Source organism: Lepisosteus oculatus, chromosome 2 (assembly GCF_040954835.1).
Source record: "Lepisosteus oculatus isolate fLepOcu1 chromosome 2, fLepOcu1.hap2, whole genome shotgun sequence".
Taxonomy (NCBI): Eukaryota; Metazoa; Chordata; class Actinopteri; order Semionotiformes; family Lepisosteidae; genus Lepisosteus; species Lepisosteus oculatus.
In genome coordinates this window covers 30711008-30724587 of record NC_090697.1, presented here as the reverse complement: position 1 = coordinate 30724587, position 13580 = coordinate 30711008, and the positions used below count along the sequence as shown (strand labels likewise).

The window sequence follows — 13580 nt, the reverse complement described above, 5'->3', positions numbered from 1 at the left end:
CTGATGACTTTCTCTTTAAAGATTCCATGGAAATGCAAGCATATGGGTGTTAAGCCTTGGACTTTAGCACAGATATGAATTACTTCTCTAATTTTTTTTAATAGATGATGAAAGGATGAGCACGTAGAACTGTTCGACTCCACTGGTATTCTATGAAATTTACAAAAATGTTAGCTGCTAAAGAAAACCTTAACAACTTACTGGACTGTTTAGGAAGTTTCTCAAGGTAATGTCACTGAAAAGTAACTTCCTTGGTGGCGAGAGCCCGCCTTCCACACACTTCTGCATGAAAAGCTCTGAAGCTAGGTGCCTGAAATAAGAAATGAAAAGTAAATGTGTTTTTACTTGTTTGGAGTAAATCCGAATTGCATTTTAAATGTTGCATTTCTGGGAAGAGCAGAGTCTGTAATTCGTAATTAAGCGTGACATCATCTCCCCACTCCAACATCATAAATACTGTACTTTATCTCCTCTCCCTCGCATTCATCTTTTTCATGCCTCCTCCACCCCATCCCCTCCTCTGCAGCTGCCCTCACTCCTCACTCCTCATTGAGGTCCTCTGGCCAGGAGGTCAGGAGGGTTAAGCCAAATTATTGTAACTTTAAATACTCAATAAAACTTTTTTTGTCTTATCCTTTGCTGTTATCATTCCTAGAGAAAATAAAGGTATTTTCATTTTAAAGAAGCTACAGCTTCTTTAATGCTAATGTCCCGGTGGCCCTCAGAGTTTCCTTTCCACCAGCTTACCGTGCTTCACTGTGAAATGGTCCACAGTACGTAAGGAAGGCTGAGGCAACTAGACAGTTGAAAACCAGTCCTGATGTGTCACATTGTTCCAAAGTGTCTTTCCAGTGTTTCTCTAGAGTCCTTAACCTGCAAGAAAATATTGTTTGCGTTTTGAAATATTGTTTGTAGACAATATGTCCATTTTCAAGTACGGAAGTTTGTCCACGTGAGTATGGCACCAAGCTGTTGGCTGTTGAAATATTCCAGATTCTATTGAATCATTTCCACATTGTATCAAATGATGCCTGAAATTACCTTCTGAGCACGTCTTGAGCCGATCTAAGCTTCTCCCTGTGGGTTTGTAGCTCAGTCTCCAGTGTATGTTTATTCATTATAGCAGCATCATATTCAGCTTGAATCTCCTCGACCTGTGAAACACCATTCCAGAGTCAAGCATATTTTCTGTTTAGTTATAACCTGGACTAAGTGTCAATCAAGCTTGTTGCAGAGGTAAAAGTTACAGATTTATGCAAGTAAGAAAACCCACAACGTTTTCCTTAAACTCGTTGTCCTACCTCAGACTCCAGTTTAGGCAGGTCCTCTGCTGTAAGCTCAGAACTTAGGGGTTCAATTTCCTTGAGGTCCTCCTCTTCAGCATCGACAAGCTACAGTATGAGCACAGGGGAAGCAAGACTCTTATTGAACACATGACTAATACTCATGATGTAAAGGAATTTTTACTTGTACTAGTATAACCAAGTACCATTATACCAGAAAATAATATAATACTGTATATACAATATACATGTGGTATTTTTAGCAATGTGAAATGCATCCTCCAATGTTTTACCTAAATGTTGTTAATGAAAATAGTGTACTAAAAGAAAATCAAAATGACTTGGGTGAGCTGTATTTTAAACCTTACAGATACCCTTTTAGTAAACTAACAGCAGACATTATTGTAGTTACGAAGATCTGGTTTCACATTCGTAATTCATGTAACCACAAGAGTGCCCTCATCTGGTTCATTAGTTCAGCCATATTTAAGCTTTACACGTGCACAACATGCGCCAGGAGGCACGTGTACCTGAGTAAATGACGATCAAAGTATTCTTAATTTGTTATAATCAGGCATACATTGCCAAGGAGACTATGTCAACTGCTCTGTTATGTAAATAAAAGTCAAGTACTTTAATATTCAGGCTTCCTACCAGGGAAGGGAAGCACTGGGATAAGTAACTATATACTAATGCTAAAATAGAATAGGTATAGTGCCCTCCAAAGGCATTGGTGCAGTCAAACTATCACGTTTTCACAGCTCAGCAAATTGTATTTATAATGAAGTTAATATAAATGATAAGTACAACATAATAATGGTGTGGCTGAGGGCAGCTGAGTTTCTTTGAGGTTAGCACAGTTCTTAGTTCTCAGCAAAGTTTCTTCATTCTGAAGGTCTGAGATAATGGGTGTTATTTTGCTGTACTTTGAGTAGGAAGCTGCTTCGGTGAGCTTTGACTGCAAAGGAGCAAGCAAAGGTAAATTCTATGCCAAAAAGCAGAGCCCAAAACACTATTTATTTTTCAGCTGTGAACCTTTACTTGCTACATTATTATCTTATATTTACACACCTGCCTTGGCCAAGAAGTGGATGATCAAAGGAGTTTTCCTAATAACTTATTTTGATTAATTAACTTCAGGGTCTTATCTGGAAATCCTGACGAGAATCCACAGGTTAAACACATCTCTTCTATTTTAGTAATGCCTTTTGTATTGAATAGAGAAAATTGTTAACATTCACCACCTCATTCCTTGAGAGAGGAAGATTTAGTTCTGGTCAGGATCCATTTTGTTTATTAGAATGCAGGTTCTCTTTCTTTGGCCTCTTAGATTAGAAAGATGGAATTCTGGGATTTTCCCTGTCTCTAGAAGGCAGGACTCTAAAACTCAGAGACCTGTGAATATCAGGTCATCACGTGTTGTACAATTGTCTCATTTATTTAGTAAATATTTGTCTAAGTTTGCAACTGATTTTTACTGTATTTTCAAACTATGCTGTAGAATAAAAGACAAATGAGCTGGGTAATACTTGTTGATCTCTGAGATGGAATTATGCAACTAAGGATCTTTATAATTTGCTTCCATAGCAAACTAGTGTGATCTGATGACCTGATTCTTACAATTATAATTGCATAATTTAGAACATATAACCTCTTGTTACAACACACATTTTGTTTTGGAGTCCATCAATTTCAAGCGAGTATAATTATTTGGACACACTTTAGATACATTTCAGATTTATTTCAGAGAGTTTAAGTCAGTATTTGGTTATATATCTCTTTAGACAAGGCCTGCATGAAGTCTGCAACAAATTAAGCTCAATCATTTAATCATTTGAAATGTTTTGCTGTTGCTAATTTGAGTTATTCTCTATGCTCTGGGATGCTCTATTTTTTTTTCAGAATGTAAAATGCATGCTCAGACTGAGGATAGACTTGGCACATCTAGATGTTCCACTTAATTCTTCTGATGACTTTCCTGATTGCATTGGCCATGGCCAAACCATACCTCCCAAGTGAGGCACTGTCCTTTGGAGTATCAACAGTAACATCTTTCACACTTTAATCTTTCCATTACTTTAGTGAAGGCCCATCTTGATCTCATCTGGTCATGAAACCTTTGCCAAAACACATCTGACTCATTTTTGTACAGTAATAGTAAACCAATTCTGAAGCGTGGTGGAGTGGTAATATTACAGCTGGGACACGCACGAGCATATCCAAAACTGGCTCACACGACTTTATTGATGATAACTAAAGACGGCAGCAGCAGAGTAAATTCAGAAACCTTTTGTGTGCTTATATAGAAAAAAAATGTTTCCATTCTTTTAGAGTGGCCCTTTGCCACATAGCATGACAATGACCCAAAACACAGCCAATGCAACCAAAGAGTTCATCACACAAAAAAAGTGGGAACTCCTACAGCGTCCTTCAGGCTTCGGATTTAAATCCAAAGGAACACATTGTAGCGCAAGTGATTGAGGTCGAGGGGGTGAACATGTTTTTGCATGCTTGCAATTGGCGAAAAATAAAACATTATAATGTACTTGTCGTTGATATTCATTTCATGCTCATAAATATAAATTGCTTGACTCTAAAGCACAGATAACTTTGCTGTCCCAATAGGATTTGGAGGCCACTGCACACACCACTGATCTCCAGGGCAACTCGGTTGCTTTGTGAATTGCAATGGACCAGTTCCTGGCCCTCTGTCATCACAACACATGACAAGCGACGCAAGAATGGAACCTTGAGTGTTTCCTGGTGGCTTCTTTCATGGTCTTCCTTCTGCGTCTCCAGGACGTGCACTTGCTCCAGCGTGGACCTCAGGGGTCCGCAGAGCTTGGTGTACTCCACCAGAGCCACCACCAAGGCCACCAGGGCCGCGGCCTCCTCCGAGCTGTACCGCGCCGCGGCGATGGTGATCTCGCCCCGCCGCGCGCCGCTTTCCGCCGGGAGCTTCCGCGCGGGAGCGATGCTCTGAGGGCTGGCGTCTGGAACAACACAGAAGAGCTGCTGCTGAACGGACGAAGCTGAAAACGCTATTCTGTGACTGTCGCAGGCAAAATGGGCAATGGTGTAACTACTGAAAAGAGTAATCGACAATTTTCTAAAACAAAAGGTGAGAATTGTATTACAATTTATATATAACAATAAGGTTACGATTATTAAGCTTTTCTGTGGTTAAACACCGAGCAACCCTTCCAAATGAAGATCTTACGCGGAGCTGCGTTCTCCAGTAAGGACCCTTCTCCAGTAACTCCCAGGCTCCCTTCTGTCGTCTTTCCCAGATAAGACTCCACGCGCTCCAGCACATGGCTCGGCAGGCCGGCCTCTTGGCGAGCTACACTGCAGACACACAGACTCAGCATCTGCTGCACACTACTAGACACTGTCACATTGAGTGCATAACCATATTTGTTTCTGTTAAAAATGGAAACAACACAACATACTGTATAGTGGACACTCCCATTGACTGGGAAATGGCGATGTACTGTATATACCCCTTCATCTCACAGTCTCTTCAAACACTAAAACTACACAGTACGTAGGACAAAGAGAACATTCATGTTGTGAGAGAAAAATCAGGATGGCTAGAGGGAGAAGACCAGGGCATCAGCTGAAACACTGCTGTACTTGAACAGGGTACAGGGTACTACTGCTTGAATGGGGCCCTAGATATTTTGGGAATTTTAGCAATCAGTTACGCAGAACATCAGTTTTCACATCTCATTTGAAAGACAGCACAGTTGTCTCATTTACCACTCTCTGGATACAAGACAGAAGGTATTCAGGCCATCGATCATCTGGAATGATGTCAGTAGCGAATGTATTGAAGTTGAAGTGAAGTTAAAAGCAATAAGTCAGCTAGATTATTTGAAATTAATTATTTTAATGAAGTAAGAAACTTACTTCTGTAACATGTCGACAAACTTGCTGCTGTCACCAACATGACTTTGTAATGCTTTCCACCACGATCGGTCAACCTTAGCATTGCTGCTCTTCCCAAATCCTGGAAATAAAAAATAAGAATTTGCACGTCTGATCATTTTCAAATTAAATTCTCCTCAGATTAAAATAGAGACATTTGAAGATACAACTAACGGTATTGTTTCTCTCTTCTCTTCGCAATGTTAACGGCTGTGATAGTGCATACATACAGTGTCATGCAAAATTATTCAGTCACTTGTAATGCATGCATACACAAAATGAGGCAATCACATTTTTAAACTTGAAAAAATGTATTCAAAACCTTATTGCACAAACTGAAAGCTAAGGGTAAGATGAGTTGTCTTACACAGTATGAGGGATGCTTAAGATAAATATGAAGGGATGTGTTTGTGTTCAATACATAGAGATAATTACTGCAATGATTGTGATTAGGAATAACTGGATGAGACTGATTTGTCATTGTTATCCCTCCTGAACCTCAGTTAATTACTTCCATTTATTGCTGTTAAATGATACAAGTAACTGAATCAAGGGACGCACTTACTTTTTCACAAAAATATTGAATGCTGCCTGATATAAAATAAAATAATAATGACAAAGAAGATGTCAATAGATTTGTGTATTTGTCCAATGTGGTTAGTCTGATCTCCCGTTAGCACTTGGTGAGGACCAGGTGAAAGTCAAATGTAATAACTGACACATGCCTTAGAGCTGAAAGAACTAAGAGATTTGGGTTAGCTGGGTTTTTATTTAAGCATGAGAGGTTGCAATGGGTACCTGAAAGCTCAAAGTGAGGATTTTGGAAGGCAGTTTAAAAATTACAACCTGGATAGTTGATCAACCATTTTAATCTGGATTTCTCATTGTCATTGAAATCCCGAGCTGTAGTCATGAGAAGAATCTGCATGGTTGTGGAGGCAAGAGAACTATATAAAGGGTTCATTTGTTGATAAGGTTACTAGAGAGATCGGGGCAAATCTGTGCACACTTTTTCACGTTCGATTTGAGCAGCGCTTCAGCCTGTCTAAATACAGAGCTGAGACAGGAGCAAAAGAGAGGCAAAATACCGGACGTTCAGGGAGAACGCCCATGAGCTCACATCACTTTTCACAAGATTCTCGTGGTAGAAGGTAAAGAGCTGTCTCTCGGTTATAATGGTTAGATGGGGAAATTTTATGATTTTAGTCAGATGGGCTCAGAAGAGAAGACTGTGAGGACAGCAGTTTGCTGTGGTGGAAGGTTTCCCGTCAACAACCGAGAGGATATTGTAAGGCAGTAGAAGACTCAGCTTCTGATTAAGGTCCCTGGCAAAAACAGGATCGACTGAGAAGTTTTTACACTGCTATTGCCATTTGTTAAAGATTTGAGGTTAAATATGTTCTTTCTACTAGCAGTGGTTAGTTACAAATTTACTTACTGAAGGTTGCTGGTAGTGGTATATTGAAGACAAATATACCCCTCCATTGCAATGCATGTTTTCCACATGTAACAGGACTATGATTCTGAAGGACAGAGCATGAGATACGGTACCTCTGGCTGGCCATCTCCTGGCAGTCCTTGCTCCACGTGATGACTTTTGGGAATGTCCTGCCTCAGGAGTTTCTCCTGGATGTTTCAGTCTGGGTGTCTCGCGTTCAGTGTCAGCTGGGCAGGGAATCAAGTCCAGCATCACCAGCACCATTTCCATTACCTGGCAAGAAATGTGACCAGCAAAACAGCAAATCAGGAGTGATTAACTCAACTATGTTGACAGAAAAGGTTAAGAAATTGTATCCAGGCCATTGCTTACAGTAAGTATAAATATTCAAGTAAATGTTATACACTACAAAAGTAAATATGATTAAAACATAATTTAACCATGTAGATATATTGCATTGCTATACAAAATGGTCTGTTTCGGAAGAGAGAAGAGTAATTAAGGCTGCTGGTGGGAATTCAATTACACACATTTAATGTACTCATTTTGTATACTTTAAAACACAATGATTGTGTACTCTTAACATAAGTTTTATTTTGTTTAATGTTCAGTGTTTCCGAACTAACAACCGGCATTTTGGGAACAGTGAATATCAAAAACAAAAAATGTTTGTACCTGAGCCAAAAGAAATGGCGGATTCTGGCAACGACTGACCCTCTCAATGCAGCTCCTGTCCACTTTATTACACCAGTGCATCACCTGCAGATTGTGTTCAATTGCAGAAAGTGATAGCATACATTATGTTAATTGCAGGGCGATTGCAGTGAACCAGACACTAACCAGGCAGACAGTGTGCAAGGCAGACAACACCCTAAACGTGATCCAGTCCACTGCAGGGCACAGTTTCATAGCTCACTACTAAGAGATGTCAATTAACCTAGGCAGACCTTGGGAATGTGGGAGGAAACCAGAACACCTGGAGAAAAAGGTGCAGATACGAGGTGAACCTGCAAACCGCACACTGAAGACCCCCCCCGCCCAGGTTCGAACAGAATCCTGGACACAAGAGCTTTGAGGCAGCAGCTCTGACTGTGATGTCCCTGCACCACTACACATCTACCTCCCATGTGAAACAAAGCAGTTCAAATTTTAAATGTTTGACATGAAATGAAACAGATATTTTAGTGCAGGACTTAAGTGCTTTGCAACATGTAGGTTTTAAAGAGTCGAAAGAAAATGATGTATGCATCATTTGCAAATAAAATGTTTTTTTTTTCTTATCTTTTCTAGTGATTGTAATGTTTGCACCTGATTAAGTGCTGTTTTTCATGCTCCCGTCCCATCATTGCCCATGGTCAAACACTGAACTAATGTTCCAATCTGCCCGTTCCTGACAGAACGTGGTCAGGCAGGTGGTCAATACCACCGGCACTAAATTAACAGCAGTTCTCTCGTTCCCAGCAGGGTATCTATTCCAGTTCTGGGGCCATTAGAGTGCTCAGTCTTGGCTTTTTAGCCTGGAGCCTGTTTCTCCTGTGCTTGGATTATACCTCTTGTGTGTGGATTTTCTCCCGGACCTGACTCCCTCCTTGCAGGCCCCCCGAGAGCTCAGATGAGACCCGGGCCATTCCACACCGTGGGCCCCCCTCATTGTTTGGGAAGAGGGGTTAAAAAATATTTAAATGTAAAGAACGGCATGCTGGGAAGATGAAGGCGGGCATTTTGAAACTCCTAAAGAATAGGTAGATTCAGCACTGAAAGGGGGATATTTCTTCACAGCTGTGGACTTTAGTCAAGAATCACAGTATATGGTCAAATTTCCAAATTCGCCTCAAGTCGAGAAACACAGCCAAAGGGGTTAACGTGGAGGATCATGCACCTAGGCTGAGGCGAGGCCCCCCTGTGAGGTCAGGCCCGGCTAAATGGCCCTGCTGGCCCCCCCCTCTCGTAGGGCCTGCCTCCTTGTTCCCTGGACCTCAATCTTTGGATTCTCCCTGTGTTTGATGCGTCTCCCTGTTTTGACCTGGAGCGCCCCACTTTGTGAACCCTCCCCAGTGCTACGATGTCTTGGCTGTTCTGGATGTCCCCCTTCCCATCTTTCCCTGGTGTTGTGCCTGTGGGACTGTTACGTGGCTGTCTGGCTGTGCAGTTGCATCTCTGCCTGCCTGCCTGCTTGCACTCTTGGGGCCAGCAGATGACTGCGATGTGCTCTACCTAGCTCAGTGCTTGTCTTCTCCTGCATCAGGATCCTTCTGCTGACCTGGACCACTGCCCATTTCAGGTTTGTTGAGTGGTCCATTACAGTGATGTTTTAAAATAAAACATATGTACATATACTGTATTTGTCAACTGCCTACCTACATTCTGTCAGTGTTCACCAACAATAAAAGTAGATACTTGAATGAGTGGATAGTGAACATGGCAAAATAACACAATCTATACAGTTTTTAAGATCTATATATACTGTATATAACTTGGTCAAAATAAGGGGTCTATATTCTGGCATTGCTGTAGTTAATAAAGGTCTTTTACCAAAACCTCATTCTCAAGACACTGCAAACTCCCTAGCACCAGCACCTGAGTTTTGGCATGGGTGAGTCTATTTCTTGCTTCTTCCATCTCATTTCTTGCCATTCTGAGATCTTCATCCAGCTGACTTAAATGAGACTTGGTGTTTACCTCCTTCATTTGAAAAAATGCTTCGTCATACTGGTCAAATTCATCTGAAAAAGAGCAAAATGTACTCAGACACGTCATTGTGTTCTGACTTCGCAAGTACACAGGATGTGATCGAATCCTGGCAGGGACAGAGCAGAGCTGCACTCATCACACAGCTACAGTATGATAGATACAGTACAGGTACATGAGAGGATTGGTACACGTAAAGCCCACACTCGCAAGACCTACCCTCACTATCTTTCAGCAGAGCCTCCATTTCAATCTCCTCAGATCCACTTTCTGCCTGTGCTAGGAACACCTTCAGGCTCTCTGCACCTATTCCTGTAGTAGTACAGATAAAGAGCGGCGATTATTGTGCTTTAAAGAATATTCCCATGGGGCAACATTAGTCAAGTATTTCCATATGAAAATAAAATGACCGGAATTATTAAAAGGTCATCTGTGTTACAGTTTTACTTTTCTATTTTCAGCGAGACAGATGTGGCATGAATTGTGTTTGGATGTCAAGAACTTCGTAGGTCATGTCTAGAGCATTTACATTTAATGACCTCTCAGTCAAAGGAGGGTAGCTATTCAAATGCACAGGAATGCTACAGAGTTTTAGAAATACGAACCATTCCTTAAAGCCTTTCTAACAGACTTTCATTAGAATAAAAATGCAGTTGTTTAGATGATGGCACTAAAAAATTAGACGTATCAAAATTGAAGACATCAAAATTAGTACTGTTACTCATCATCAAATGATACCCTATATCACTTCAAAAGTGATGGGTAGGCAATTACTTTACCCTATCTGAGTCTGTCACCCTTAGTAAACACATTGGTGTCTGCTAAGCTGAATATGTGTGACGGGACATAGAATATTTTGTGGCGCAAGGATGGAAACAGACTTTGGCAGTCTGGCAGTTTAACTCCTTGTGAATATTAGAACCAAAATCCCAATGGAGTACATCGTCCTTTGAAAGCAATAAGGATAAAAATTAATAAATTCCTGATCACATAAATCATCTGACAAAATAATGCTTTAGTGATGTCTCATACTGAGGAAGAAGTAACATTTTCCCCTTGATTTTCAACAGCACTCCAACGAGCAGTAGATCGTGTACTGTATAGGCCAAAATTAAGCATTGCTTGAGGAGGGGAAAAATCTAAAATAGTCAAACCAACTGGGGGAGAATGGAGAAGGCGATTCTTTAATCTCACCTAGTTTTTCTTTCAGCTGTTCTAGTGCAGAAGCTCTGGCTGACAGTTTATATAACAACTGGGAAGCAGTATATTTGGCATCTTCATACTGAACAACCAAGCGCTTTATAGAGTCTTGAGTATTCTGTGCGTCAATCCGGCTTTGTTCCAGTGTTTCCAACACATTTCTGAAAAATGTTTGGTTTCACAAAAGAGGTACTTTTTCAACTTTTCATTGACCAAAATACATAATGTAAGTGCATAGTTGTCTTGCTGTAATCTGATACTCAGAATACTATAAATAATCCTCATTAATGATTGAAAATAAATAGTAACCATTTTCAATGCATAAGATTTCATTTCTCTACAGTACAAAAACATTTTGTATTTTGTGTCCAGCATAGCTTCTTACTTTTTACATTTATTCAAACCTCAGTCTATCCTTGTTACTACAATATACTGTGATATGTCAGATTGCAGGAATGTAAGCACTGTTAATTTCTAGTGCTTCTAATTATTGCTGTTTTTCTGAAGTATTTTTGTCAAGTAAATAAAGCTTTGATTTGCTCATCACTAAATGACTCACAGTGCAAAAAGAAAGTGAATATTTTTAAGAAACAGAATTTATTCTGCAATGATCTGTCTACATTTTGAGGTAATTTCTTAAACCATAGAATATCATAGTATTTGGTAGGTGCGTTTAGATAACATTTAATGATAATTGCAGACAATGACTTAAATCTCTATGGATAGACTTGTTGTTTGTCAGACAGCGGCGTGAGGTGTTTCACCCCACCTCAGAAGAGTTCTTGTCTTCTCCAGCTCTGTGCACTTCAGGAAGTAGATGTGGCTGAATGTCTCCAGGTAGTGCCTGAAGGTGCTGGGTCCACAGAAAACCTTATTGTACACCGACTTGTGCTCATTCTTGAGAAGCACACTGATACTTTCCTGTGATTGGAATTACACTCATTTAAGTGATCATTCTTTGAATGTTTCATCCTAGAATATTTTTAATGATATTAAGACTTACACACACATACTGTACAAATACTGAATCTTAATAACATGGGTTGAGACTCCCTCCATGTACTGTATGTCAAATGAGCATTTTATCTTGCCTACAGGTTACAACTATTCCTCATGTCCCTTCATCACCTGACAGGAGCCTCGTTTCAGTATTTTGTATTCCTGTATAATTGACGTGCTTGTCAATTGTCGGATTTTACCTTTGCTTCTTTTCGACCACAACAAACCATTTTTAGTATGTGAGTTCTATTCATGTGAGGGGATACCTGCTTTAAACATGCCCAAGGAAACGAGCCTGAAATTTGCGTGATTCAGAAAGAAATACCTTCACAATAGCCGCTGAGTAAGGCAGGTTTGGAACCGTCAGAGTTTCCGTTTTCGCAGTCTCTTTGCTGTCGCTCTCTGTCTTCTGTGCAGTGAAGGTGTCCAGAGTCAGTGTGGGCTCACAGTGCCCAGCCCAGGGAACCTGCTGGCACTCTGTCAACATCTGATGGTGGATGGAGGCCATGGCACCGGCAACCGTCTTCCTACAGCAGACATTCAGGCTATTTCAACACTCAAGACTTTTCTAGACCATCGACAGAAAGGGAGGCTGTTTGTGAACGTGGTGAGAGAAGCAGTTGTATTTTTTGGATGATCAGTCGTGACACTCACCTTGTCCCTTCAGACATATTTTCAAGCACATCGCAGGTGCTGATGAAGTGCTCAGCTTCACGCAGAACAGCTTCTTCTTTCCAGTCACAAATCCACAGCACGTGGCACCCAGACAGGAATCCTGGATAGCGTCTGAGAGAAAATAAAATATAAGCACTTGAGTGTTTGATGCCAAAAAAAGTTTAACTTCTCTATAAAGTATGGATTTTATTATCACGGCTATAGTTCATGTGAGCCTTCATAGAGCTTATAACAAGTTTGGAAGGAAGGTAAGATTTAATCTCGCACACTTACAGTTGTGCTCTTAGTAAGTCACATCAAATACTTAATATATTTCATTTCTTTTGTTGCATTCATTAGTGTTTAACCCAAACCATTGACAATGTAAATTGAACATTACTTTACTCAAACAGAGGAGCAGTGGCACATAATGAACCATTTGTCTGAGTCTGGTCTCCTGTTTGTCCCCCAAGCCCGTAGACATACTGTACTATGGGGGACAGGTCCTTCTCTTGCTACAGTATGTCCCTATGTTCTGGAGGTCTATCCCCAAGGATAGCAGAGACTCACCTACAGTACACTGAGTGCTTTCAAATTCAGACTCAAAACTTTCTTCTTCAGAAACACTTTTATTTAATTGGTGTCTGCGTCTGCTCTTTAAATCTTCTACTGCATTTTTAACCCCTTGTATTTATTTGTGCTAATTTTGTTATCTTCAATCTTTGTTAACCATTTTAAACCGCGTTTTTTTTACTTTAACACAATGGAAAAAGAGTAAGCTCTGATCCGATGAGCATTTGTGTCTTGAAATCATATAGAAATATGGGAATTACCTACTTACTCAAACAGAACAAGTCCCAACTATATGGTGACTCTTTCCTTACTCTGCTAATATAAAACCAAACATCAGTATGTAGTGAGTATTGTCTTACTCTACTTCCAGACAAGCAACGCATGTAGTGAATGTGTATAGTGAATGTTGTCTTAGGTTATTCCCACCAAAGCCCAATCCCTACTGATTTATGCCGGCATCACACTACATGACTTTTCCTAGGATTTTCAGTCATATCCTTCATTTACAAAATCACAGCGAGTTGTAGAGTCGCAGCGCACGCACCCATTTCCATCAGTTGTGTATTGTGACACCCCCAGCGACACAGTCATAGTTCTCTTAATAGTCCCTACGACTCTCTGCGACTCGCTACGATAAACTCAAACAGGTTTGATTTTCTCGTAGTGAGTATCAAGTCGTAGGGGTGGGCTCTTGTGTCTGCGACAAGTCGACAGCCAATGAGCGCTCAACTGGAAGTACAAGGCATACAATGCAGCTGCAAGGAAAGAAGGAAAGCGCGTGTTTTGGACTGTATAAATGGAGGAGAGGCTCGTCG

General features: G+C 40.6%; 1 protein-coding gene across 1 annotated transcript in view; it reads right to left on the bottom strand.

Moving 5' to 3' along the window:
* LOC102689650 (uncharacterized) overlaps positions 1–13580 on the bottom strand; it is a 72731-nt gene that overhangs the window by 16517 nt on the left and 42634 nt on the right. Inside the window, exons 69-83 of the mRNA XM_069185871.1 lie at positions 12193–12324; positions 11864–12065; positions 11309–11460; positions 10534–10700; positions 9559–9651; positions 9229–9374; positions 7327–7410; positions 6765–6924; positions 5196–5295; positions 4504–4631; positions 4032–4276; positions 1302–1391; positions 1042–1154; positions 748–873; positions 202–310 (exon numbers count right to left, since the gene is read on the bottom strand). Of these exons, the coding sequence (XP_069041972.1) occupies positions 202–310; positions 748–873; positions 1042–1154; positions 1302–1391; positions 4032–4276; positions 4504–4631; positions 5196–5295; positions 6765–6924; positions 7327–7410; positions 9229–9374; positions 9559–9651; positions 10534–10700; positions 11309–11460; positions 11864–12065; positions 12193–12324 (2047 nt within the window). The remainder of the gene's footprint in view (positions 1–201; positions 311–747; positions 874–1041; positions 1155–1301; positions 1392–4031; positions 4277–4503; positions 4632–5195; positions 5296–6764; positions 6925–7326; positions 7411–9228; positions 9375–9558; positions 9652–10533; positions 10701–11308; positions 11461–11863; positions 12066–12192; positions 12325–13580) is intronic.